The sequence below is a fragment of the Haliaeetus albicilla genome, chromosome 1, assembly GCF_947461875.1.
Source record: "Haliaeetus albicilla chromosome 1, bHalAlb1.1, whole genome shotgun sequence".
Classification (NCBI taxonomy): Eukaryota; Metazoa; Chordata; class Aves; order Accipitriformes; family Accipitridae; genus Haliaeetus; species Haliaeetus albicilla.
Window position 1 is genome coordinate 66,299,428 of NC_091483.1, and position 26,144 is coordinate 66,325,571.

The following is a 26,144-nucleotide window of genomic DNA, read 5'->3' on the forward strand; positions in this document are numbered from 1 at the left end:
AGCTATTTAAAACCTAGAATGGAAGGCAAATCTGGCTATACCGTGCATAAAGGAAAGAAATATGCATTTTAGTTTTACAGATTTGATGGGCCTTTCACAAATTGCAAGAATGACAATAAAAATTTGTCTTGCCAAGGAATTTTTGGAAAGCAAAAATCTTATAGGGCAACTTTGGCAATTTTTGTCTCTGACATTCAGCAAAAAGTTGTTTTCTTTTACACGAAGGACATCAGCTGTAGTTTTATTGAATTTTTAAAGCATTATCTTGATGTGCTTTCTGATAGCTGAGACAGTGTACATATTATTTCAAGGTGTTTTTTTTTACTAGCCTCAGACATATAGTCCCAGCCATTTTAAAAATCACATTTTATGCAATGTGGATTATTCTTGCAATCCTGGGGTTCACAAAGTGGTTTTTGTTAGAATTAGAGTTCCCAGATTCTGCGCATGTTTACAAAAACTAATAATAATGGCTAGGCTTTGACCTTCCTCCCCAGCCTTAAATGCAGATTAGAGTAAGTTTTTCTCATATAGAACAAGATAAAATCTATAGGAAAACACCAAGGGTTCAGTGTTGCTTTCCAAAGGGTCCTTAACTTTTTTGTTGGAAAAATGTCTTGGCCGTAATTATTTGATTGCTTATACTTTTGTTTTCTGTAGCATTTTTATTACAACTTTTATCATCTCTTTTAAAAGTAAAATACCTTAATTTTCACCACCAAAAGCTTTGTGCCATTTAAAATGGATAACATTGCTGATGCCCTTCAAAACCAAGGGAAGTGACAAGAGGAATTTTTGCACTTGGCTTAAGCTAACAAAAGAGGGTCATTAAAATTTGATCACCTTTTTAAATAAAGCACTGCTGGAAAAGGAAACACAATTGCTCTTGGCAAACCAGATTTTATTAGTTTAAATATTGGATGGTAATAATTATGTGATAGATTATCCAGTAAAGAACCAGATAAAGATGCTTTCTTTTTTAACTTCTCTTCAGAGAAGTAAATGAAGCCTGGATGTGTCAACTGAAGTAAACTAGCTCTGTGTTGCAAGGAGTGGGAATGGCTCTGAAAGTCTGTTCTGGAAGAGAAACCAGGGCAGGAGGTTCAGGATGAGGCAGAGGAAGAGCCCAGCCCAATTTACCTTAAAGAACAAAGGAGTCATGTAGAAACATGACATTTAAGGTATCATTCAGATACCTTAACTACTTCAGACGTAGGAATGTCTTGCATGATCTAAAGTAAAAATTCATTTGCTTCTTGCAGTCTTTGTTGTCTGTGGACAAGTGTGTGTACTCTGGTGACCAGTGTGAACTGCAAGTTCAGAGTGGGTGCAGTTCTGGGAAGTTGTTTTTATACTTCTGAGCAAGTTCAGAAATTGGCACTGCCCCTAAATGATGAAAGTGGTAGACCATGAGGACACATCTGTAAAAAGCCACTGGAAGGAAAGCAAACTGCAAACACCTTCTTGTGGTAAGAGAAGGTGCTATGCATAAATTCTTGCTACAGACAAGAGGGGTAGCATGCTGTGTATCTGTAACTGATCCATGTATTCACAGATTCATGGGTTTATTTTTAGCTTATTAAAAATATTAATAGTATAAACAGAATACAAAGAAGTTGTTACTCCAATTGCAATATTAACAGTTTGTGTTGATATGAGATCCCACAGAGCAAGAGATTCCTGACTAGAGACCTTCAGAAGTAGTTTTCCTTGGGTATCATCCTTCTCTAGACAGTATCGTAATCTTCCCTGAGACTGTAGGATGCTTTGAAATAAGGTGTTCTCCCATTGGTACTATTCTACTTTCATAAATCATCTTCAAGGCAGAGTGCCACACAAACCACTTTCATGGGTTTTTGTGGGTTTTTTCCCCCCCTTGGTTTGTGTTTCAAAAGATGGAATGTTCCTGGGGAAGCCAAAGCAATATATTAGTTGGAAACATTAATATTAAAAAAGTGAGGAAATTGTATGGGTGTTTTCTGATAAACATTTTGCCTTCAGAGAAAATCAACTGGTTAAAACGTCTATAACGCATTTATCTCCACCTCCTTTTTTTTTTTTTTTTCTCTTTCCTTGGGTGGCAAACAAAAGAGGTAAGCTATTAAAATGTGACCAACCTGAATCATCTCTGAAGACATCATATGGGGGCATCTGGCTAATGATAATATAAAATAATGTAGGATAAAATGTGATTACTGAATCAAAAGCAACTTGGTTAAGGAGAGTGGAATTACCTAGTTCAATCAAGAGACAAGAATGAAGACTGTACAACATGCCATAAATTCTTTATTGACCAAAACTGGTAAGGGCATCTTTGCAATTAAGATGCTTATACCTGACAAGTTACCTGTGTATTGGAAATTGTAGAGGGTGGGGGTTTTTTTTTTTCAATCTAGTTCTTTGGACATAAGATAACTCTAATACATTTTTTTTTTCTTTTTTTTTTGGCTGAAGAGCTTATCTCTTCCATTTTTAATACAGTTTCTGCAGTAGAGGTAGCTGCCCTGTTCTGATGGGAAAAAGTTTGAAATCATAATTTATGTAATATAAAACATGATTTCTACTTGGTGACTGAAGTTCTATACCCAGGCACACAGAGCAGCTGGTAGGAACCAAGAAATTTCTGCAGGGCTTAAATAGAAATGATATTCATATGCACCCCTTCCTGTATAAGACCTTAAAAGGTCTTATTTATTCTAGTGTTTAGGAGTTGTTTTCTTCATCATTATTCTAGTGTTTAGGAGTTGTTTTCTTCTAGTAGTATTTCTTCTTCTCACAATGAGAGAAACAAGTAGTGGTATTCCCCTGTATCTTTGTGTTCCTGAGCAGCAGTGCTGATTATATAAAATGTGTGTGTATTATATAAAAAATTACTGTTCTTTGTACTGATCTGCAGAGATGAGAGAAATGCTCATTACTAGCCTTGCAGTTAACTTCCTGTTCTAGGCTTCAGAGTTGGAATTTTATTTACAGCCAACTAATGAAACTTTCCTTTGCTTGCCTAGACCATATACAGGTTATCATCATTATCACTGACTTGTAACTTTATAACAGCAGACTTCATAATAAAAACTACTTCACTTTCTCAGGCTATGAGTTGGAAAATGATTTGGATTTATGCTTCAGGACTTTATTTGATCAGATCTTAGACTCTCTTGTCACTAAGAGACTGCAGTGATTTCATACTCAACTTCTATAATTTCTTGAGGTCTTAAGCACGTGGTCCCAAGTACTTTCCCTGCAATTGAGTGTTCCCAGCTGGGAACCAAAAATTCTGTCTTTCACTAATGCCAGTGAGTCACGTGTGAGACTGAATTCCCTGGTTGCTCCATTCCCCTGCTTTTAATCTTTAAGATTTACTTTGATTCTGCCTCTTTCCATCTCTGGTCCTTAGGGACTGATTTAAAGTAGCATTAGAAGGACAGATGAGGGAGGCTTGCCTACAGCCACAAGTACTTGTGGCCATACTTCTTGGAGAAGTGGTGGTATATGTGGTTGCAAAAGAATGTGTGGTAAGAGGTAGGAAGACAAATGATGGTACTGCACAGGTATTGAATAAGGCCATCAAGATCTACCAGCTGTATGTAGTATGCAACTTGAAGACCGTAATGCAGACTCAAATGTTTCCTTTACAGGGCCAGCAATGCTAAATGGGTATGCTTACTCTCTGATTTAAATCCTTGATCACTGTTTCCTATCTGAAGCACAGAGTGGGTAGCTTCTTCAGGCTTTATCTGTAGCATGAAACCTAGATGAATTTCCGGTTGACCGGATATGATCATAACATAATTTTTGGAATATGTTTTTAATTTGCCTGGAATGAAAATAAGTGGACAGAGTAAAAAAAAATTGTTATTTAGTTTACAGTGGTAGAGTTTTGAGCAAGTATAAACCTTTCTTATTACCCATGAGCAAGGTTAAGCTCAGGTTTATCAGACCATAGATGCAAGATCAACTCTAAGTCTATTTAAAATTACTTTCTTATTTGTCAAAGTTAATTTTTGCATACTTTGGGAGAGCTAATCACCTGTATTATGTGGGAGGAAGATCTATGGGTCAGTATTACAATCACACCAGTTCTGGAAAATCTGGAGTAGACAAGTAACTGCTCATGTTCCCCAAAGGACTTTACTGAAGGATCCCATAGGAATGCTGACAGACTGTTTTTCTTCTCAGTATCTGCAGGACCCTGCTCAGAGGGAAAAGACAGATACTACAGGCCTAGCAGTGTAGTAATTTAACTTGCTCTCAACACTGGTACTTCATTTGAAATAATTAACAGAAATTTTGGATGAAGGACAGCTGTTTAAAAATCACTTCAACCAAGATGTAGGCTTTGAAGGACTGTTTGGGCTGTAGCATCTGTCTTCCATCTTTCTCCTCCCTGAAGTAGTAGCTGCAGTATATTCACCCAAATGCATTGCAATTCATGCCAGATTAAGGATGTGAAGACTTAAGGATTTGCACCTTTAAATCTTTGGTTTAATTAGGGCATCAAGACACATCTGCAACCTCTACAGCATCCACAGTTGTTTTGGGCTAGCCAACAATGCCAGGGGAAAGAAAATTGCTGAAAACTGTAAGGAAGCCCTTGACTGGGAAGATGAAATGTAAGTTTTGACCATTTATGGGAAATCCTAGAAGGAAAAAGGTTCTCTCAGATGACTGAGTAAATTATTGAAGCTATGAAAACACACTTTTTTAAACCATATGTGTATTTTATATAAATATATATACGTACATATGTGTCACTACATATATATATATATAGCAAAAGCATACTTCTCATGAATATTTTTACTTATTGGCCTAAGCTGTATGTATACATTTACTATGCTTACAGAATTGTCATAGATTTGGTGCAATGACTATTTCATGGTCTTAAGAACACTGCATACCTAGTATGCATAAATAAAAGATGTTTACATCCAATTTCTGATATATTTTTCTTCTTTAACAGGTTAATGTAGCTGTTGGGGTCAAAATGCAAGCTTTCAATATTCTTGTTGCATATGGATATGTTTTAATTTTCTCAAATCTTGAAAGATCTATGGAACCTATACACTATTAAAGCTATGGTTTCTATAGCAGGGAAATTGATTCCTTCTGATTTTTTCAGTTCAGCTTTCTCTTCATTAAATACAAATGTAAATATGTGCAGAATCTAGTACAACTAAAATGAGTTATAATAACTCCATATATTCTTTCCACAGAGGAGAGAGATTTGGAATTAACAAATTCTTTTGTCTTGGAGGCAAAATGCAAATTTCTTCTAAGTGGGGTATGTGAAACTAAGATAGGAGTCCAAAGCCACAAAAAAAAAATAATCTCACATGCTTGTTGATAGTAGTATGCCTCAGTCTTTTTTGATTTTTTTTTTTGAGAATACTCAGCATTGGTTTGTTTTTTAAGTTGGAAGACATGACCATACATACAAAACAGGATCTGTATAATAAGGAAGAAAAGATTTTAGTGTTCTGTAGAAAGATTATTGATAACACTGCCCGTGTAGGCTTTATAGTTAGCTTTGCATACAGATATTCAATTTATATTGAACATTAAAAGATAGTACTCTAGCTTCTGCAGTGAGAATTTTACAGTGCATGCACAGAACTTAATGTGCAACATGAAAACTGCATTATCCCATTTTATGTTTCAGCAGGTAAGTCCCAGTCTTGTTTATTCTCCAGCACAAACCGCAGGCTGGCTATGGAAGGTCAGGCTGGGAAGTTGCTCGTGTTTGACACTGCAACATTCTGGAGTGATGAATATTTAATTAGGCAAGTGTGGGAGGTTGAAGCAGCCGTAGCTCCTAGTTGACTGTCTGCAGTATCATCTTAGTGTTGTGTGAAAACGAATCCTTGGGGTAAGCTTCAAGGACACCGAGTAGGTAAAAAAGGCATTCTGACAGAGCAGGTAGTTACAGAGAAGTTAGAAATAATAGAGACAAATGTTTTAAGTGTTTTTGTTACACTGGTCAAAGGTTTTATGTTCTGGTGGGCTAAGCCACCATGTTTTATTAAGCTCCGTAAATGCAACAGAAAATTAAGTTAGAACCTGTGGAGTCTGGAACTGTAACAGCGATGAAAGTAATTTATTTTTATGCAGGTATTAGCTATTAGAATGGAGCACATGTATAATTTGTTGATAATATGCAAACAGCATGAGGTAGCAGTCATTTCTCTGTAGTCCTATTTTAAGCACAGCAATAGGGCTATTTGATTTTGAGGATATTATTCTTAGCAAGCTTTCAGGAGAAGTTAAAAACTATAGACAAAAGCAAGAAGACTGTACTAATTTTCAGTGGCATAGTCCATGATAAAGATTTCTTATTATCTTTTATTCCACATTAAGAAACATTGCATGCCATTTGGATAAATAACAGTTGGGCTACTAGAAAGTGTTTAATTGTGCTATGAAGGGGTTAAAAAAAAAAAGTCTGTCTTCATAACCAGGGACCTTGGCAGTCCCCTCACTATCTGTTCTGGGCTCTGGGGAGGTTACTATTCCCACATAAGACAGAACAAGATCATGTCCACGTCCCAGGTAGGCATCCATTTTAATATGGAATGGACGAAGCAGAAATAGTTTTGTGTCCCTTGTTGTCGCTATAACATTCAGGACAGACAGCAATGAGCAATAACCATTTTGAGCTAAGTAAATTTAGCTAGCACGTTACTATTAATCAGTTAGGAAAGGAACACATATCTGCATCTCTATTTACCCAGCTCACATGCTAGCATATAACCATCTCTGGTTTGTGTTAATATCTAAGACTAAATTTGGGAAACAAGGTGCAGGAGAATTTTTGTTGCTATTCACTGGCTATGGCTAAAAGTGGTGGCTGATATTTTCATAGACATGGTGAATAATTTGGGATTAGTTCTGCAATCTCCAGTGACTTCTGCGATGAAGGACTCTAATCCTGCTGCATCCGCTTTAGAGTAATGGTGGCCAGCTTTGGACACCTTGGGACACAATACTGTCGAGTCGAGAAGTAGAAGTCCAGAGAAGAGCTATTAAAATAAACACATTAGGGATTGTGATTTAGGAAGACCCTTACTTTTATGACAGACAGGGAGCAACTGAAAGGAGATCTGATGATGGTCATCTACTTGTGGCAGCTGTTTATTATGCTGATTGTAAACATCTCGCTGTTACCTTGTGTTCACCCATCTGTTTGTTTCTACCCATCTGTTGTTTCTTGCCATGTGCTTAGGTTGTAAATGTTATCTCTGTTCTTTGAAATAAGGAGGTTAGAAATCCTCTGAGAAAATGTTCAGTTGTGGAATTCAGCATTTGCATTAAGAACAAAAGCCCTTGCTGAAGCCAACAGTGAGGAAACTGTGTACAGGTTTTCAGTGCTCCTGCTTGACTTCCTGCACTCACCCTTTCTGATGAGGCTGAAGCATCTAATTGAGTTGATTTTGTAATTGTTATAAGATTTCATTTTGCTCTTAGTCAATAGCGCAGGCTAGTTCAGGAGGAAATTTTGCTTTTTGAAGTTGGAAGAGAGTTTCAATAACAAGTGCAAATGAAAGAGGTATACAAGGCAAATCGCCTCCAAGAAGCCAATCAACTTGTGCCCTGTATATGTCACTTCAGCTTGTGCTGTTGCTTTTTTGTTACCAGACTAGCAAGTTTATATCTGGTGTGCACTGTCATCCTTATTGCACGGGCTTCTTCTTCTCATCAAATATTTGTGATGGCTTTTTTCTCCTTAAACCGTTATACTGTGCTTTTTTGCAAGTTAAGTCTTTGCCATTGTTACATAATATGATGACAGGCAAATTTAATTTTTTCTTGAGTATTTAAGAGATGGTTTTGCTTTGTTTTGTTATTAAATATAAACTGTATGTAGTAACTCTTTCTCTCTCAGAAAGAAATTACAATGCTAGCTAATTCGTTATTACTTATAATTTTATGCCAGGCTGTCACGATCTGGGCTGGACAGACCAGGGACTCATGTTTAAGTCAGAATTCCCTTGGGCTAAAAGACAGCAAATGATCAGTTAAAGATTTTATTCATGACAGAAGCAAACTGAACTGGGGAGGCGTGATAGTAGGTGGCAGGGTTTCTCACAGCAGGAGTTGGCATGAGACTACTTCTGTAAACCCTGTAACCCAGCGTAACCATATGCATCAATTCAGGGAATAAGGAGATCCCTCCCGTCGAGTGATGAGGTTCAGAGCAGACCCCCTTGCTTTCCAGACTCCTCCTCAGAGAAAGGCCAAGGGGTGGCTGGATCCACTCTTAGTCCCAGACTTGGTCAACGGTTTATGTCGTAAAGGGATGAGGTGTAGGGATTGTGGGGGAAAAAAAAGAGAGAAGAAGACAGAGAGAGAAAAAGGAAGAGAGAAAGATTTCACCAGTCCTGGGTCCAGCGTTGGTCCAGTCAGCCGAGGGGTCCAGTCCCGGTGGGCTTGCGCACCTGGGGCTTCAGTTTGTGCCCTTTTATCATCTTTGCCCCTCCTTTGGGTGGGCACCCAAACTCGTCAGGCTAATGAGCAGTGTGTGAGCCTTTGGGCTTGGGGGTCATTTGTGGAGTAACTTCTCCTTTCCTGCAGATGTGGCCATTGTTTGATCTTTGTCTCCGAAGAGCTTATCAGAGCAGGGAGCTGCGTAACCTCCAGCACGCCCTCCCCCTCCTGTAGCTGATGTTTGAGCTGATGGACTTTTCACCTGGGTTCCTTGCTGTGCAGGGTTTGTCTTTAAGCAGAACTTGCCCCACCACAATGTTTGGGACATTAACTCTTTCAGTCTCTCACACAGGCCATCACAATGTTGTGTTCTGAGACAGGCAGTGCATGTGGGCTTAAGATTTTTTTTTTTGAAGGAAGATTAGACTAGCTTGTCCCAGCAGCCTATGCAATATAAAAATCAGGGTGTTTTTTTTCCTTACTTATTTTAAAACATGTTTTCATATTGCTGTTAATCGATTTCTGCTTTGGTTTTGATTGTTTTGGTTTGTTTTATAGTGAAATACTATTCCTACACAAGAACAAGAAAAGAAATACTGATTACATACCTGCTAATACTGACCAGCTCTGAACTAACAAGATTTGTGTAGTTTTGTCTTTTGCAGTGTGAGACTAAAGCTACATCAGTGCATACCCCCCTCCTGTATATGGTTAGGGTGCACTTCAGTTGCCAACACATGGGCCTGGGGCATAGGCCAGTGATGCTGAGACCCTAACTGAAGCTCTAAAAATGCATGTGGAATTATATCTATGGATGGAATAGAACTGAATTTCATAAATTGATCGTTTTCTTGCCATGGTGACAAAGATGTTTAAGATTTTTCTTGTAGATTTGTTTAGAAATCCTCAAAGGAAGAAAATATTTTATTATTATCAATTAGTTTGTCTTAACAGCTCTATAGTACACTTTGTAAATTCAGGGAAGCTTTTCCATTTTGCATGTAAACTGGACTGCTATTATGGACAGTCTTTTTAAAAAAAAATGCATATGTTTCCTCCACAGTCATTTCATGCCTTCCAGGTACTTCAAAACAAAATAATTTTGTGTTTCATATTATTCTTGGAGCTTGTCAGCTGGACTGGGTAAAACAATTTGAAAATCCAGGACTTTACAAACAACGTTTACTTTTCCTTCCATTTACTTTTCTTAATGTCTGAAAAACTCTTTTGTTTTGTGTGTGTGCATTTTATTTCTTCTCCATTGTACTTAAATAATGGCTTTTAAACCCTGATTTCTAAGTACCCGATTCTAAAGTCAGAACTTACAGGAATTGATCCAGATCCCTCTGACATTAATAGGAATTTTCTTTCTTTTTTTTTAATAGGTTTTAGTTCAGATTTAATTCATAGATTATTAATTATTAGGGGTGGACGTAGCTTATAGATATAAAAAGTATTTATATACTTCAGTGCAAAGAGACTGGTTCTGACTGAGGACTTCAGTGTGTCCCATCAATTAAAAAAAAAAAAACCCCAAAAATGTACATTACCATTATATGGAAGTTGATACTCTCCAACTGTCCTTCATGTTGTTTCACTATAATATATTTGTCAACAAAACCATGATGGTTTTATTACAGTTTTCCATTCTAATTTTCCTGTCCTGTTTTCCCTGATCTGTTCTTTTGATTTGGGGTAAGCAGCTTTAGTCCAAAGATTAGTCATCCTTTTCTGTTGAGCAGAGAAATATTGGGAGCTAGATTCAGATCCAATTCTATCCAAATACTCCACTGTTTGTTAAGAGCCTTGTATTGAAAATGGTCAGAAACCTTTCATGAACTCTTTTTTAGGTAGCAATAAGTGTTATTGCCGTGTTGAAATGTAAAAGGTTTAGGAACAAGTGTCAGAGCTGATGTAGCTTTGTCTTGGACGGGGACGGGGGACACCACCAACAACACATGGTGTTAGTGATACATGCTTATGTAAGGCTTTAGAAAACTAGCATTTCAGTTCTTTATTTTGAAGTAACACTGCTAGTGAAACTTGTATAAAGCAATTAAAAATGTCAAAAGATTAAGAAGGTCAAGGACTCCAGCTAAGAACCATTTGCATTGGCGTCTTCTGTCCTCTTATAAAGAAGAGATACACACTTCTGTTTTCAGTATCTCTTTACCTCTGCCAGCTATTTAAGCAATTTCCTTTTCAGAGACCAGAGGTGTTTAGAAACTGGTAAGGCATACTGCAATCTCTAATGCCTCGAAACTTGATGATTTTGCTGTGGTGGTTTTTTTGGTCAAACTTCTTGCCAGAGTTTTTCTGAAAAGACACAGGAAATAGTTACTGCTTAAGATGAGTGGCTGTAGGAAGGGATGTAAACATGAAATACTGAAGCTTGCCCAGCTCCTTCTCAGGCTAAACCCTTCACAGGGCTAAACAGGGGGCTTCTGGGAGCTATTTCATTTTGGTTCTTTCCATTAACTGTGTAGCCTCACTGGAAGCATATGAGAGCATGCTTGTGTTTTGGATAGCAGACCCAGAAACTATGTTATCTAACCGCAACTTTGGTAACGCTTTGATGTATTGTGTCTGTAATGTGTTTATCTCCACTCAGTGCGTAATACAAAGCATCGCTTGAAGATGTGTATTTGTGTTTGTTATAATTTTTTAAAGGCATTCACCAAAATGTTTTATGGTCAATGCTGTCGTTAAAATTAGATCAGACAGTGATTTTCCTCTGTTCAGCTTTTCCTTAATGGGTTCTTTGTCTTCTTTTAACTGTATTAGGCATTACATATTGCATCACCATCCAATGCAATAGATTTGTTCCCTGTGTTTATGTAGTACAGGGAAGTACTCCACGGGAAATGAAAACAGACTCTTTGGGTTCTTTGGTCATGGGTAAAGACTTGAGCAGATCCTTTTTATTAATAAGAAACACTTCTCGCGCGAGATGGAAAACGATGAATTTGTAAGGGACCAGTGAGGAGTGCACGTAGCTTCTTCCTAAAGAGACTTTACCCACACAACGTTAGCCGTGCCGGAGCCAGCCTCCCGGCTGTCCCAGGTCCGTGGGCTGGAGGGCAGGGCGAGCTCTTGGGCTCCTCTTGCTCTCCTCCTTCTGGACAGCTCTGCAGCGGCCCGGGGTCTCCCTGACCTTCAGCAGGCTACCGCTCCTGCGGCCGACGGGCAAAGTGAAGGCGGTGAGGGAACCCCCCGCCCCAGCTCAGCGCCTGATGTCACCCCTGCAGGTGAGACGCGGGCGAGGCGGTCCCCTACTCCGACCTTGAGCACCTCGGCGCAACGGCTGCCACCGGGATGCTGCCTCACGGCTCGGCCCTCTGCCGCCCGGTGGGGGTTTCCCCCCCCGCCTCCCCTCGGTGTAGCGCGGAGATGGAGGGGCGCCGCGCCCCCCCCCCGCCCCCGGCCCCGCTTGCCTCCTGCTGATTCACGGGGGAGGACGGACCCGGAGCCCCCGCGCGGGGCGGGCTGCGCGGCCCCGCCCCGCCCCGCCCCACCCCGCCGGGCTGCGCGCCCGCGGGGCAGCGCCTGCCGGCGGGTCCGGCCGCGGCGGGGGCGGGGGCGGCGGTGGCCGTGGCGGTGGCTGCGCCGGTGGCTGCGCCGTGTGGCTGCGCCCGCGCCGCTGCGCCCGCGCCCCGCGCCGCTGCCCCGCCGCCGGGGTAGGTCGGAGGGGGCTGGCTCGGCTGGCAGGAGGCTCTGGAGTGCCCCAGAACTTTGGTGGCGGAGACGGCTCTCGGGATCGGCGAAGTGTTCCGGCCCCTCTCGGAGGAATACCGTCCCGCCTACGATGAGCGGCTGCAGGAAGCGGTGTAAGCGTGAAATACTGAAATTTGCCCAGTACCTGCTCAGGCTCATCACGGGGTCTCTTCACACAGGTAACGGCTGTTTTTCCGCTGTAGTCGAGCCGTGCTGCGCGGTAACGAGAAAACCGCCCAAGGGTTAAGGTGGTGATGGCATTGTTTGGTGGTGTCATTCCTTTCGTCTTGCGAGGAAGAGCAAAAAAAGGCCAGCTGTGAGCTGTTTGGTGGCTGAACGCGATAAAATCCACGGATAGAGCTTTCCGGTCCAGCTTTTAGACAGCGTAACGTTCGCTAAGCATTCACGCACCTGAATCCAAACTGGGCTGTGAGGGTGCGTGCTTTCACCTGTCCACCTGTGCACGTCAAAGGTAACGCGGAGTATCCGCCTGGTGGTCGTAAAGGATGCGTCTTACGCTTTTCATTTTCGGTGTTTCTACAAGTGAGTTACTTTGACAAGGAGACTACGTTCTCTTTCTCAGAGGCTTGTTTTTGCTTAAGCATCGTCAATACGATGTTATAGCGTCTTGTTCCAAACTTTCAGTAACACTGGTGGGTTTTGCCCTTAAAAGAATTTGAAACATAAACGGCTGTTTTAGGCTGTTACCTTTATTTAGGTAATAAAAAGGCTATTACCTTTATTTAGGTAATTTTTTTTTTCTGTAACCTTGGACAAATTGTACAGTACCAGATAAGGTTTCTAAGCCAGACTGAACAAATGGTATAGTTTCCTTCTTAGCACTTTGGAAAATACACTTTTCTCACAAATCAGCATTTTCTATGGCTGTTCCCAACAGCTGACAAATATGATGGCTCACATGATGTCATCTGTATTTATAAAATATAATTGCCCTTCTTTCTAGACTTGATCCCCCCCCCCCCCCCCCCCCCCCCTTGGAAGAATCATCAAGCAGAGGTGCAAGTCCAGCATCAGCAGATAATAACCAATTTTGCTAACATCATTATTGAGAATTAAAAGCCATTCATTTTACTACAAGTATTCTGAAAGTTTCTGCTGATGGTGAGTTGGTTTTTGGGTTTTGTTTATTTTTTTTTTTCTCAGGTTTAGGTACTGATGGAAAGATTTGAGAGCAAAGTTGACTTTTCAGTAATCATTTAGAGTATTGATGTGTGCTATTTATCAGATTTGGGGTTATAATTCTATAAAGATCATGGCCTAAATATTGGCAATGAGTACTTCATAGGATGCTTGTAACTTGTGGAAATCTAATACAGCTTCTTAGTAACTTTGAGTGTCTGGTGACATAGAATTTCCCTGACTTTATTTTCTGTACTATTCCTAGTCTATCGTGGTTTCTCTTTTGTGAAATTTTTCAATTCAGATTTCTCTGAAAATGCTGGCTTCTTGCTCATGTGGGTTGCTATGGAAATTAAATAACATACGATGCAAGAAGCAAGCTATGTTAGAAATGAACACCAATACTCCTTTTTCACAAAGTCGTCCAAGCTCTTCCTTTCCGATCTAGCAAACGATGCACACTACGTTGTTTTTCAGACTGACGTTTGTACTGCAAGCTTTCTAAGCTCACAATTCAAAACTATTGTCAGGAATTGTTGTGGATACTGATTCTTCTGTTTCTACTAAAAGAAGTTCTTTCATTTATAATTAAGCAGCAGATTTTCAATGCTACATTACTGGAAAGCCAAGTAGAGTGGTATGAAACAGTTTCCTTAAAGGAAACAAGCAAGAAAAAAACCCTACTCTTGGGAACTGTTAAGAACTAAGACACTTCCTAGGAAATTTTCAGTTTGTTTTCAGTACAGGGGACAGTATCATACTACTGTTATTAGGTTAATAGACTTTGTTGTGTTCAAATGATGTAGCAAGTGAGATCAATATCATGTGGTAATTATTGAACTGTTAAGAGAGGTAGAGCTCCACTGTTCAGTTCTTGCATAGCCCAGTCTACTCATTAACCTCAACTGTTGCAATACCAGTTACTGTTCCCCCTGCAAAATCTAATGCACAATTCATTATGTTGATAATTAGTTGATAATTTATGAAGATGAATGAGGAAGCCTAGTTGAAAGTGTTAGAAAGTTTTATACTTTAATTTGTATATTAAAGGTATTGCTGTTTCTATCTTGAGCATTCAGAAAATGTAGGATAGCTACTAGAAACAAAAAAGTATGCTTATTTAGCTTGTTACAAGCAGGCAATCTGCTCACTCAAGTGACCAATTATTTTCAAAATGTACATGTTTACTAAGAAGTACAATAGTGAACACAGTTTAACTAACTTGTTGATATGATTTGCCCCGTTTCTTTTTCAAGTGTTCTTTAACGTTTAATTTATACTTAGTAAGTTGGAACTACACATTGTTAAAAGCATATGCACTGAATCTAATCCATTCCTCCTTTCTGTATGGGTAGGCATGTTGTAGATGAAGTATATATTCATCAGTATAGATTGGTACAAGCTCTGCTGTAGTTGGTGTGATTACACTGATTAGAAAACAAGAGAAAGTGAACTAGGAGGGAGATGATTTGCTGGCTATAGGCCCAAGTAAGAAGTCTCTGTTGGATATTGGTTTTACTGCTGGCATTTCATAACCATTTACAGCACTACAGACCTGTTCTGTGGTGAATCTCAATATTTAAAATAATTTTTATCTCATATAGCTGTCTGTGATACTACATAAACATGGACTTGTGGTAAATATTCAACTCAGCTGTAACCAATATTAATGAAACTACCCCCTTGCATGAAGGTAAATGTTGCATAAATCTTTACAATGGGTTTTAAGTGGCAATCTCGGCCTGAATACATCCGGATCTCTTCCACTTTTTTTTTTTTTTTACAGCAAGTTAGTATGATTGACAGCAAAACGTAGTGAAAAGAAATAGTCTTTTAAACAAAGTTTTTCATTTTCCGTAATTTCTGCTATATGTTAAGTTGATGTGTTTCCACAAGTGAAACAGACTTCCTCAAATACTTGAAGACAGCATTTTTCAAATGTCATACCAATTCCTACTTTATTGCCTGCTGCCTCTTGAAGTGTGTTGGAAGGGCCTGGTCTTTGAAACGTTGTTGTAAAGAACTTAGCGCTGCCCTTGAGAATGTTTCAGTTTTTGGATGCAACGTGAATTTGTATATTATAAATAACACGATAAATCACTGTGAGATCAAGAAATAGATGGCAAATTATTTTAAAATGGAGAAAACATAGTTTCAGAGCAATGGTTAGGAAATTTTTCTTAACTGTCACAACTGATAAAGTATGGGGATTAAAGAGATGATAGAAAGAAAACTGTCATTGACTTCAGTGGAAAATTTTCACAAGTATTCATACTAAATGCCATAAAGGAGGCTAGGTTTTCCAGGACAGATTCAAATTCCCAGTTAGCATATGTGTTTACAAGGAAAGAAGGAAGAGGAGAACAGCTCTGGCTGTGGAATTGTACTTTATCCAACAAACTGAAATAATCTCACTCTTCCAGGCTTACGTAGATTAAGCTATTGATTGATTTATTATTATTATTATTATTATTATTTTAATCTTGAGATTGATGCCATTGGTGTAAAATAACACTGATCACAGGCTTGAGATTTTTCTTAGTTTAAAAAAACCCCAAAATTATTTGTGAATGCAGGATGTACTTTCTGATGGCACTTTCTTTGAGAAACCAGATTACCAGAAGGTAGTCTTTAGTCTTAAATTTTGCCTGTTTGCACACAGAAATATTTTCTAGCCTACTGCCAAGAAGAAGATACCATCTGAGCATAGACCTGAAGGTGTGGGAGGCACTAACATAGAGGCATCCAGGGGCTCACGACAGTTGTAGTTCACCTGCCTACCAGTGCCTAAAGTCTGTGTCCGAGACAGCAGTTTATTATGAATGCTTTCCAAGGCTGCTCCTAGGTAATTCCAAGATGAATTACCATTTCTGAATGTAGGTTAATAATGTTCCATTAACTTCTATTGAAAATACATGTAAAAAAAAATAGAATAAATTAAAAGAAAGCAATAATCCAAATCATCAAAATAATCCTAAACAACATGAGGCAAAGAGAGCACGCGAAAAGGATGTTCCCCTTTTATTTTAGATCCTATTTGCATAAAAATTATTTAAAAAGGAGCTTGTAGCTTGAAGAAATCATGAAAAAGCTAAAATGTCAACATTCATGGGAAGACATGGGCTTCATACGTTTCCAAATGCTTTTTTTGGTTTGTGTTGCTGAAGAAATTGTTCTTCTGATACCAAATTAGTATTGTTCCTCAACCTGATTAGTCTTTTTTCATCTGTTTTTTTTGGTTTGTTTTTTTTTTTTTTTAATGGAAAAGAATTCCAGGTTTAAGGTCTGCATCTCTTGTCTGTTGCCTGTGAGGTAGTTTGAACCTCTACAGTTTCAGGTATTTTTCATATACAGAGGTGCAGCATTTGCTCTCTTACATAAAATTGCACAAGTTCTAATGTGCATGTTTGTCATGTCCTGTTTAGGGAAAGAAGCCTCATTAATTTCAAAGAAACCAATCAAGATTTCATCTGAAGTTCTGCGTCGTACTTCTATGCTTTCTCAATTTCCTGATTAGTATTGATAACGTTCGCCAGTGTGGTCTTGCTATTAGTCTACCTCAGAGAGAAATCACTTTTGTGGAAGGGTGTGGTGGATGCAGGAATGTTACAAAGTTGGATTTTGAGTAGGTTTTGTACTAGTAGTTGACTGAGACACCTAAATGTAAAATATCAGATACTGAGAGAAGAATACCTTAAAAAACCCAACCAATCAAACATCCCCACCCTCACCCTCCCCCAACTTAAATTTATTTTTTAAGTCCTCTTGGCAAATATGAGTTGAATTTTGCCTGTGTCCTCTTACAATGTTGCTAGGATTTTTGTTTTATTGCATGGTTGAGTACCTGGCTTTTGAAAGCACCTTTTTTTATGTTACCATAAAGAAATAGGACCCCTCCTACAGGCTTGTTGTTTAGAAGAAGGCTATACTGTAGACAGTACTCTGAGACAAAAGAGGAAGATATATCGAAATTAGCATTTAGGTTAAAAGAAATTTGGGAAATGCTGAGAATGCCATAACTTAGTGCACTTATGCTACATTCTGCTTCAAGCTCGAGCAGATTATAAATATTTCTTTTGTTCACCAAAAAAATCAATCCTAGCTATATACCTCTCATATGCTGCAGCTGCAGACCCGCTGTGAACTTCTAGCGATTTTGTAGAAGATCACTCAGATTTTAAGTAATGTAAGTAATTAGAAAATGTATGTTAATAAATCACTGCTAAGCACTCACAGATTATAAATTTTCCCCTCTTCAGAAAAGGGTCTAGATAGACTGCCTTTGCTTCCCCCAATTTGCATACCTCTCTCTTCCTTTAAGCAGTATCTTCAAAACTCAGTGTTGTACAAAATGGTTCAACTTCACATTTTATAATCCTGCATATGGCAGATTGACTGAACATCACAGAAGACTGAAGCAGTAGTGAAAAATTTCTGTGGGTAGAAGGATATCTTGAAGTAGGGGCTCTAAACGCAATATCCTAATCTTTAAACATATTCTCCTGAATATGTTTAAATATTTCACTCAAACCTCCCATATTTTTAACACATTAACTTCATCATATCATCTATTTCAAAAAGGTTTTTTTTTTTTCTAGATCATTCCAAAAGAGTCTTCTTTGAAGTCTTAAGGTTTCTTGCGGTATGTTAATGGGAAAAGGACAGATAAAGTTACCATGCTGCATACCATTTCTTTTGAAAAGATTGTTTGAGTTTTTATTCTCTCATTCCGAATCTGAATCTTAATTATAATGAAAGATACAGTTCAGCTTCTCTTACAAATGACATATTGAAAAGCATCCCATAGCTATCCTTAATGATCTCCCTTTGGAAGTCCTACGTTCTGTAACATTCTTGTAAGAGTCCAAACTACTGACATCATTTGTAAAGTTAATATTAAAACTTCATCTGTATATAGGACACAGCACTTGACATTATGTTTAAAAATATTCTTAAAGGAACTCCTAGAATGTTACCAAATTATGCATGCAAAATGTTAGGAAATGGCAGCATTAAGACTATCTCAGCCTTATGCAATATAATGCAGTTCTTAACTGTGTGTGTACCTTTCCTTGAACCATTGTATGGAGTAACTTGGGAGTATAGAAGCAGTAAGGAATAGAGTATACTTAGAGCAGAAATTTGGGTGCAGATGGTAATAAGTACTACCTTAGAGTATACAGGCTGTTTTGTTGTTCTTGAGTTTTTGTTCATTTTACAGGGACTTTCTATTGTAGACAGTTTTTATGCAACGATTCTCTGAGACAGTAAAATGGCGGATAAAATTCAATGTAGATTAACATGAAGTGTTGCATGCTGCGCAAAATAAGCTTTATGTCTAAATGGATAGGTGGTGACCTTACCATTACCAGTCAGGAATGAAACCCTGGGGCTGATAAACATGTGAAACTCCTTACTAAAGGGTGTTGTAAGTGCAAAAAGTTATGCATGAGCTCAGAGGGACAAGCCGGGAAAGCACTTCAAAACAAATCTGTTGGGAGCCACTAACTAGATTAACTGTAGTACATGTAAGAAATCCCCCAAAATGAAAATAGTCCGTGGCTAGGAAAGTGTTAGGGGAAAATATTCAATATGCTTGTCCTGCTTCTCCTTTTCTCTGGGCATACACTAATAGCTGCTGCTGAAGACAGGATATTGTGCTAGTTGGATCCTTAGTCTGAACCAATACAATCATTCTTATGTTTTTATGTTGAAATAAACTTCTCTGCAATTAGAATAATATCACTGCTTCAAAAGGTGGTAGAGTATCACAGTTTAACAGTTGTAATGCCTACCTCTTCCTAAAAAGTGTTCTCAACTAAATCATCTCTCCTGAGTCCCTTCCTCCAATCACCAGAAGTTTAAAACGGGTAGTTTGCATGGAATTATAAACCAATATGAAGTCAACTGAAACATTTTTTTTCGGACAGTGTTTTACAGCCTAATTATAAAAATCATTGCATGTGCTTTTTTTAATATCTTGGGTTTGTTAGGCTTCACATATGGAATAGCCTTAGCATAAGTTCTAGGACCTAATATATACATATATTTTACCCTGGAATGAAAATAATGCTCTTGTTCTGTTGTCATAGTGTTGGCTGTGAATGAGAATACAAATGATTATGCTTGAAGACCTAAAGCAAATCCACAAGACTAGCCTTATGTCTGAATACTTTCCTACCCCCTCAGGCAATTGTACTCTTTAATGTCCTGAGAAGGGATTAGAAACTTACCGATGGACAAGATGAGTATGTAATAGCTAAAACAGGGATAACTAGGGCAGATGAACTCATCCTATCAGTAGCAGTGTCAATAGATGATCCTTCAAATGAAGGTATTAAGACATATAATGAAAACCCCTGTATTTTTGGATCTGCTTCATAGTTTCATTTGTGGCTGTTAAGTGAAAGATGCAAGCTAGGAATAAAAATGAGAAACCCTGACAATCTCATTCACCCAAATATGACAATATATGCATATGTTTTTAGATGACTGCAGTAATAGTATGTAATTTAACTTTTAGTTTAATGAACGGCGGTCTCTTAAAAAACTGGGATAACCACTTGTTCATATTTAACAAAGACTCTGCAAGAGCTATCTTGAATGTGAACCTGCATTAACAAAAAATATTTTGCCCATTTAATAGTTCATTTTTTGAATTCTTTTAAGAACATTAGAGATAGGTGATGGCCAATTCAATACTGTGTTTGGATATGAAGTAAATGGACAATCTGGAAAATGGCAGTAATAGGTTGCCTTGGAAGTATGTGGGCACTGAACTATGTGCTAACAGCACTTCAGTCTTTAACTGGTTGTTTTATGTGACTGGCTCTGATACAGCCAGTAGAAATGATAGAACTGATAAAACTTAACACCGCTTCGTGGCCATGGCAAAAGCCAACCTTATGCCCTATTACACTGGCACTCACCTGTTCGTGTGCAATAACATAGTGACACCGGTTGTCAACAGACCACTATTCTCTTTCCCATATGGTGTGGTGGCCTTTACTTGCTTTAAGGTGTTTTCAGACTATATGTATTTTTAACAATTATCGTTTCCATGTATAGCCTGATTCATTTAAATTCAGCTTGCAGATTTTTGTGTCTCTGAATTTGTTTAGATGTTGACTGGAGTGACACACTTAGTTTGACACCGAACTCTTAATTTGCCTCTTGTGTCTTCATAATGACAGTCTGTCAGGGAAGAGCACGCAATTCACTTTAATATCTCTCTCGGTTCCAAAACTGAAATACTTGTTTTATTAAAAAATTACTTCCAAATAAACAAACCAACAGCTCTCTGGAATTGAACACCTGAACTTTCCACTGCAAAAAGCTGTCCAAATTTGATCAGCTGCTTCTCTAAACATTGACTAAGATGTTACCTTTAGATTCTGTTTTTTGAGTGCTAATTTACATCTTTGTATTTTTAACTGAAGTCCGTAGCATGGTGCAAGTATGCTTACACTTTGACCTTTATACGGGGATCACTCCACCAAAATACTGCAAAAAATTAAAGATTTTATTTTCCAAACATCTTTTTAAAGCTACAGCAGATATTCTTAGGGACCCTGTGTTCCTGTTACTACCCTTCGGTATTGAACTCTAGCGTGCCATTAATTCTGCAATTGAAGTTCTATTCCAAATAATATTGATACCATAATTTTACAAATGAAGTTTTGTCATTACTGTGTCTTCAGACTACATAATCTGAAAATAAGCATATACAGTATTATTGGGCATAGGGTGGTATCAAATAGGCTCTTTAGCTTTTAAAACTGGTAATAATTTGATTTACCCTCTTGATCTTTTTATAGAGTGCCCATCTAGGCAGTGTAATTAAATTTAAATATAAATTAAAAGAGTCTGGGATAGGGAGGGGAAAAAAAAGTCTGTTTTCATCAGCACCCGTACTTCATTAATTTAGGAAATTGAATAAATCTGAAATAAGGTACTAAATTTTGTGTCTCTGTTAGTCTGCTTTTTATTGGCAGATTTGTTGTTTTTTAAGTCCCTTTTGTGAGGGATGTGATTAAAATCAAACAGCATTTAGCATTTGTGATGTGCAGGCTTTTCTGTGTACAGCCATGGTAAACTTAAGTTAATTTCCGGAAAAATAAGTGGCAGGTGATAATTTATATTTGATTTATGGTAATATTTGTAAAGGTCAGCAGAAGATAGATTCCTTAGTCAACTCTGAAAATAGGAATTAGGCTTTTATGTCACTTGCTCCTCTAAAGTTTGTCTGGAGATTTTTCAGTCTAATGGCTACATTACGTTATGTTAGGTGGAGAAGAATTTCTTTAAAATCCCAGGTCAGATTTTCTCCTCACATGAGTCCCTTGGCACGAGGACATAATGTGAGGTGGGGGCTCTGGTTTCTGCAGCACTTGAGAGAGCAGAATTGCTGGTCAGATGTGATACCAACACACGCACTCAGATGCGTCCAGCTTCGAGAAAAAAAAATTCAAGTTTGGTTTTAATCAAGTAGAGTATGTATAGTAACTGCTAATGTTGATGATTTATATTATCCTGGATTATGGAAAAGTTATGATTTTTACATTTCTAAAAATATGTATTCAAAATGTCTAAGTATACTCATTTTTAAACAAGCCCCCTTCTAAACAATCTTTCTTTGTTTTCACTTACGAGTTTTAAATGTGCTCATATTCAAGCATCTCTCGTGTCAGGTACGGTTAGTACTCTAACCATCTAATTCACTAGCAATGATGGCTCTGGAATCCATGACAGTAAAATCTGTAGAACTTTCTGTAGAAAATACATATGAAATTACTTAACTACTGTAAATGTGAGTCTAATGATTATATATGTTTAGTCATTTACCCGAAAATACCGTAAGTTTCTTTCCAGACAAACAGGTATTAAACACCAGTGATAGGCTGCAGTACAGCAATTCAAGAGCAGCTTAACACGACTTTTGTAAACTTCTTCCATTATCAGTTCAGGAAAGGAATTAGAAGACAAATCTAAAGAATTGTCTTCATGTGCAGTTTTAATTCAAATTAAGTAGAACTACTACATTTCAGAAGTATCGGAACTGAAGTGGCCTTATTTTAATTTAGCATAATTCATTTCTCAAGGAGATTAAACCAAAGTCTATTTTAATTCTGAATGAGAGGGTCCCAACAGAGACTGAATTAATTTTAACTATTCTACCTTACTTATTAATTAATATTTGACTTTCCTGAGTAGCCTCTGTGCATAGCTCCTCAGGATCCCTGAAAAGGCGGCAGGACTTTTTAGTGAGGACAAGAAGTTTTTTAATTTCTTCAATCAGCTAATAACTTCTAAAAATGCAACCAACCAAAGCAAGCTAGATGCAAAGTAATGCCAAAGAGAAGGGAAAATATAAAATAAGACTTTAAGAAAAACCTACCTAAAGTAAAACAGTTGCACATACCCTGGAGAGTGAGGGTGAGGAGAGAAGATGGAGGGGAAAGGAGTGACAGTAGTATACAAATATGTGCCCTATATGCACAGACACTGATACATCTATGTTATTGTGTAACAGATTCGTCCTTGGTATAAAGCCACGGGCAAATCCGTACCAATGAAGAGTTTGGACCAAGAGAAACAGGGGACAGCATAGTGTCACGTCTTAACTCTCAGTCCTCTGAAGCTGTAAGATTGAAGGCAAAATGATCAAACTCGTGATTTTTCTAAAATACAGCGTAGAAATATTTATTCCTTCAAAACCAGACCGTTTCTTCAGTTCACAGAGTTACAGCAGTAACTAAAATCCAGGTCGGGGAAGACTGAAATGCTGGCGGTGGCTGACAGTCACTGCTCCCCTTCACTTTGACGCGTCTGCTACCCTGACTGCTGGGTTTGGAAATTTCAGTGTCGTTCAGGCCCTCTCCCTCTTGCCACACACAGGTGAATCCAAGTGCCGCTGCATACCCTGTGTCCATGTTCACAGCCCTCTGAAACTTTAATGCTGAGTGACAGATGTGAATGGAAACAGCAGGGCATTCCTGCCCCTGTGAAGACTTACCAGATGAAGTGCTTGAAGCTCCTCAAATAACTGCTGTAGTCTATTGTGAGAAACTAATTGAATTGTATGTATTGCTTACAGGAAGTTCTGGACCGATCTATTAAATTACTTACGTCTTGTCTGTACAGTATCATACTGTGTCAGTAATTGAAATGTCATCCTGTTGAGACAGTGTAGGAATAAGGACAGTTCATTCACGACTAGTCTGGTGAAATGTTTTTATCAATCAAGTCATATCATATAGCAAAAGATGTTAATTTTCATCAGGGAGAAAACTGCCGCCCAAAAAGAGATAAAATTCTTCTAAACATTCATCTTGACACTGTAAATAGGCATTTTGCTATGTGCCTGTGCCCGCCCCCCCCCCCCCCCTTTTCTTTTTAAGAGTATGAATAATAATGTATCTCCTGTCTTACCAGGTAGAACTCATTAGTAAAGAGAGAAGGAAAATACCATGTAATAACATAAAATAGAGTATCTAAAATTTTCAGTGCTTTTATGTTGACTGTTTACTTCAATACAAGATGGACATTTATTTGAATACATGTATTTAAGCATGCAATTTTAGCTGTATTGCTACTGATCAAAGTGAGCAAATTTACACTTGAGGAAATTTAGATTTTCTTTCTATTACAGCTTACCTGTAAGATAAATAGGTACTGTCTCATTGTATGTATGAGTGTACAAACAAAAAATAAATTTGTTCTAGACTTTTTTTACAACACTATCCTTTCCAAGTAGTGCAATCTTTTAGCTTATATTCTGTACTACTAGTTTTTTACATTTAGTTGATCTGCATCAAATATCAGATCTGGAGTCCCAAAGTAATATTGCAAAGTATTGCAACACAACTGCTTAAAATATATCACCAAAGCGTACACCTGGAGATGAGGCATTCCACACTTAAATAGATTGAGTAAGGTACTGGGACACTGTAACTACCTGTCTACCTACCTGGAGGTGTGCTGACCAACTTTAAAGTCTGACAGGGCAAAGGATAAGAGGCAGAAATGGTTGCACCACAGTGAATCACAAACATGAAATACAGGTCATGGAGTGCCTATGGATCTGGGAGCTGTGAGAGAGGGGATGTGCAATGCAGGGACCTTAGCAAGCTGGGCCATAGAGGAGCTGAATTTGAAGGAAAATGCCTTCAAACACATATAACTGTGTCTAGAGGGCATGGGAAAGGTGATGACTGGTGGAATATGTCATTCATATATTCTGTTTCATGTTTCTGCCCACTCACGTGCTGAAGCAGTATGGAAGACCCTCACTGCACTTACAGCTCCCTGCAGATTGAATGTGGTATAGGAAGCACTCCTAAAGGTCGGTAGTTAGGAAGCCAAGTAGTGCTCAGCTTAGATTTTCTGAATTGGCTGTATTATCTCTATCCATTTAAGCACCACTTATTTTTGGCTTTTGCCAGTGGGATAGGTTTGATATACTAAGATTTCAGATTCTTGGAGTTCACAGTGCTTTCTTCAGGTGGTGCAGGCAGCTGTTTACATACAGTTAAGTGCTTTGTCTTTTGCTACTTTCTGCCAACTCCTTTTTAGCCTAGAGAATCTGGGGTGTCTTGTAGTACTTAAAAATGTACAAACCCACTGTTTTAACAGTTGTTTATGCTTGCTTTTCAATTCTTTAATACTTTTGTAATCATTCCAGACGTTGTGTTTGTTGGGTGTTTTTGAAGTGCTGCTAAGCTAATGTTTTCTTAGAAGTATGAATTATGAGGATATGTTTCCATTTTTCAGTCCTCGTAGTCTGTAATGAGTTCATCCCCCTATGTTGTGAAAGTTGGTTTTCCTACCTGCCTCATGTTAAATTGGCTACGTGGTTTCATCTCCCTGCTGTCTTTCATGTCTTCATCCCTCAGTCCCTCAGCTGCATGTGGTACTTCTGCAGTTCTTGCACTAACCCTTCACTGAATATCATAAACCGGCTTTTGATAGCTTCATTATTCGTCCTCTTTTTCTGAACACTTAGGAATGTGTTGAACGTGAGCAGCTTCAGCATTGACCCCATAAGGACTACTCCATTGTAACCTTCCTCTGCTGTGATGTATGACCAGTTACTTCTACTGCGTTTCCTGCCTTTGTCCTTTTTTTTTTTTAATGTATCTGTAAATCCTACTTAAGTCATCTGTTTGTTTTGCTGTTACCTTGTCAAGAGTTGCAGCTAAGAGAGAGCAGAGTGAAATGCACATATTAAAGATTGGCTGTCTTAAAGTACTGAATCCAAATCAAGAGGTCATACACATCCTGAAGGGAACTGATGCCACAAGACCTGCCTCGAGAGATCAGTGTTCTCCTTACATCCAGTCTGCTGCGTGCCACTCATTTGTTTAAATGAATTTAATGCTATTTTTTAAATTTTCTTTTTGCTTTCTACTGGAATAACAAGGTATTTAAAACACATTAAAAAAGCAGAGTATATTTATGTAAGCTGCTGTGAATTTCTTCTAAACACAGTATGAGGAAAATATGAAACTCTTGGTCCAGTGCTTTGGGAGACACAATATTGTCTTGCAAAGATTCTTCCATGGATGCTACTGGCAGTCCTAAAGATCTGTCATTCTAAAACAAGGCATGGTTGACTAGCTAGAATGCAAAACTATTGTTTGAGATTTTTGTTCCACCAGCAATTCCCGACAAGGACAAGTTATTTCAGCCCATGGGTAAGTACATTGGGAGTCTGGTGCCTACATTCTGCTGAAGTCCAAGAAAACACTGATAAAACTGCTGCCTGTGCTTTGATCCTTTGCAGTCCTGGAGCAGAAGTAATTCTGGTAGAGTTAAGTAGCTTGGTATCTGTCTTATGATGTAGGATTAAAGACTTAGCATCCCAGCAC

At 38.4% G+C, this 26,144-nt stretch overlaps 1 protein-coding gene across 6 annotated transcripts in view; it reads left to right on the forward strand.

The window, feature by feature from the left end:
- Positions 1-26,144, forward strand: part of KCNIP4 (potassium voltage-gated channel interacting protein 4) — a 460,075-nt gene that overhangs the window by 98,862 nt on the left and 335,069 nt on the right. The window contains exon 1 of one of the 6 annotated variants that reach the window (XM_069792712.1): positions 12,092-12,314. The exons of the other annotated variants lie outside the window; for them this stretch is intronic. Coding sequence (XP_069648813.1) covers positions 12,227-12,314 — 88 coding nt within the window. The 5' untranslated portion in view covers positions 12,092-12,226. Of the gene's footprint in view, positions 1-12,091; positions 12,315-26,144 lie in introns of those variants that run through there. 6 annotated transcript variants of the gene reach the window in all.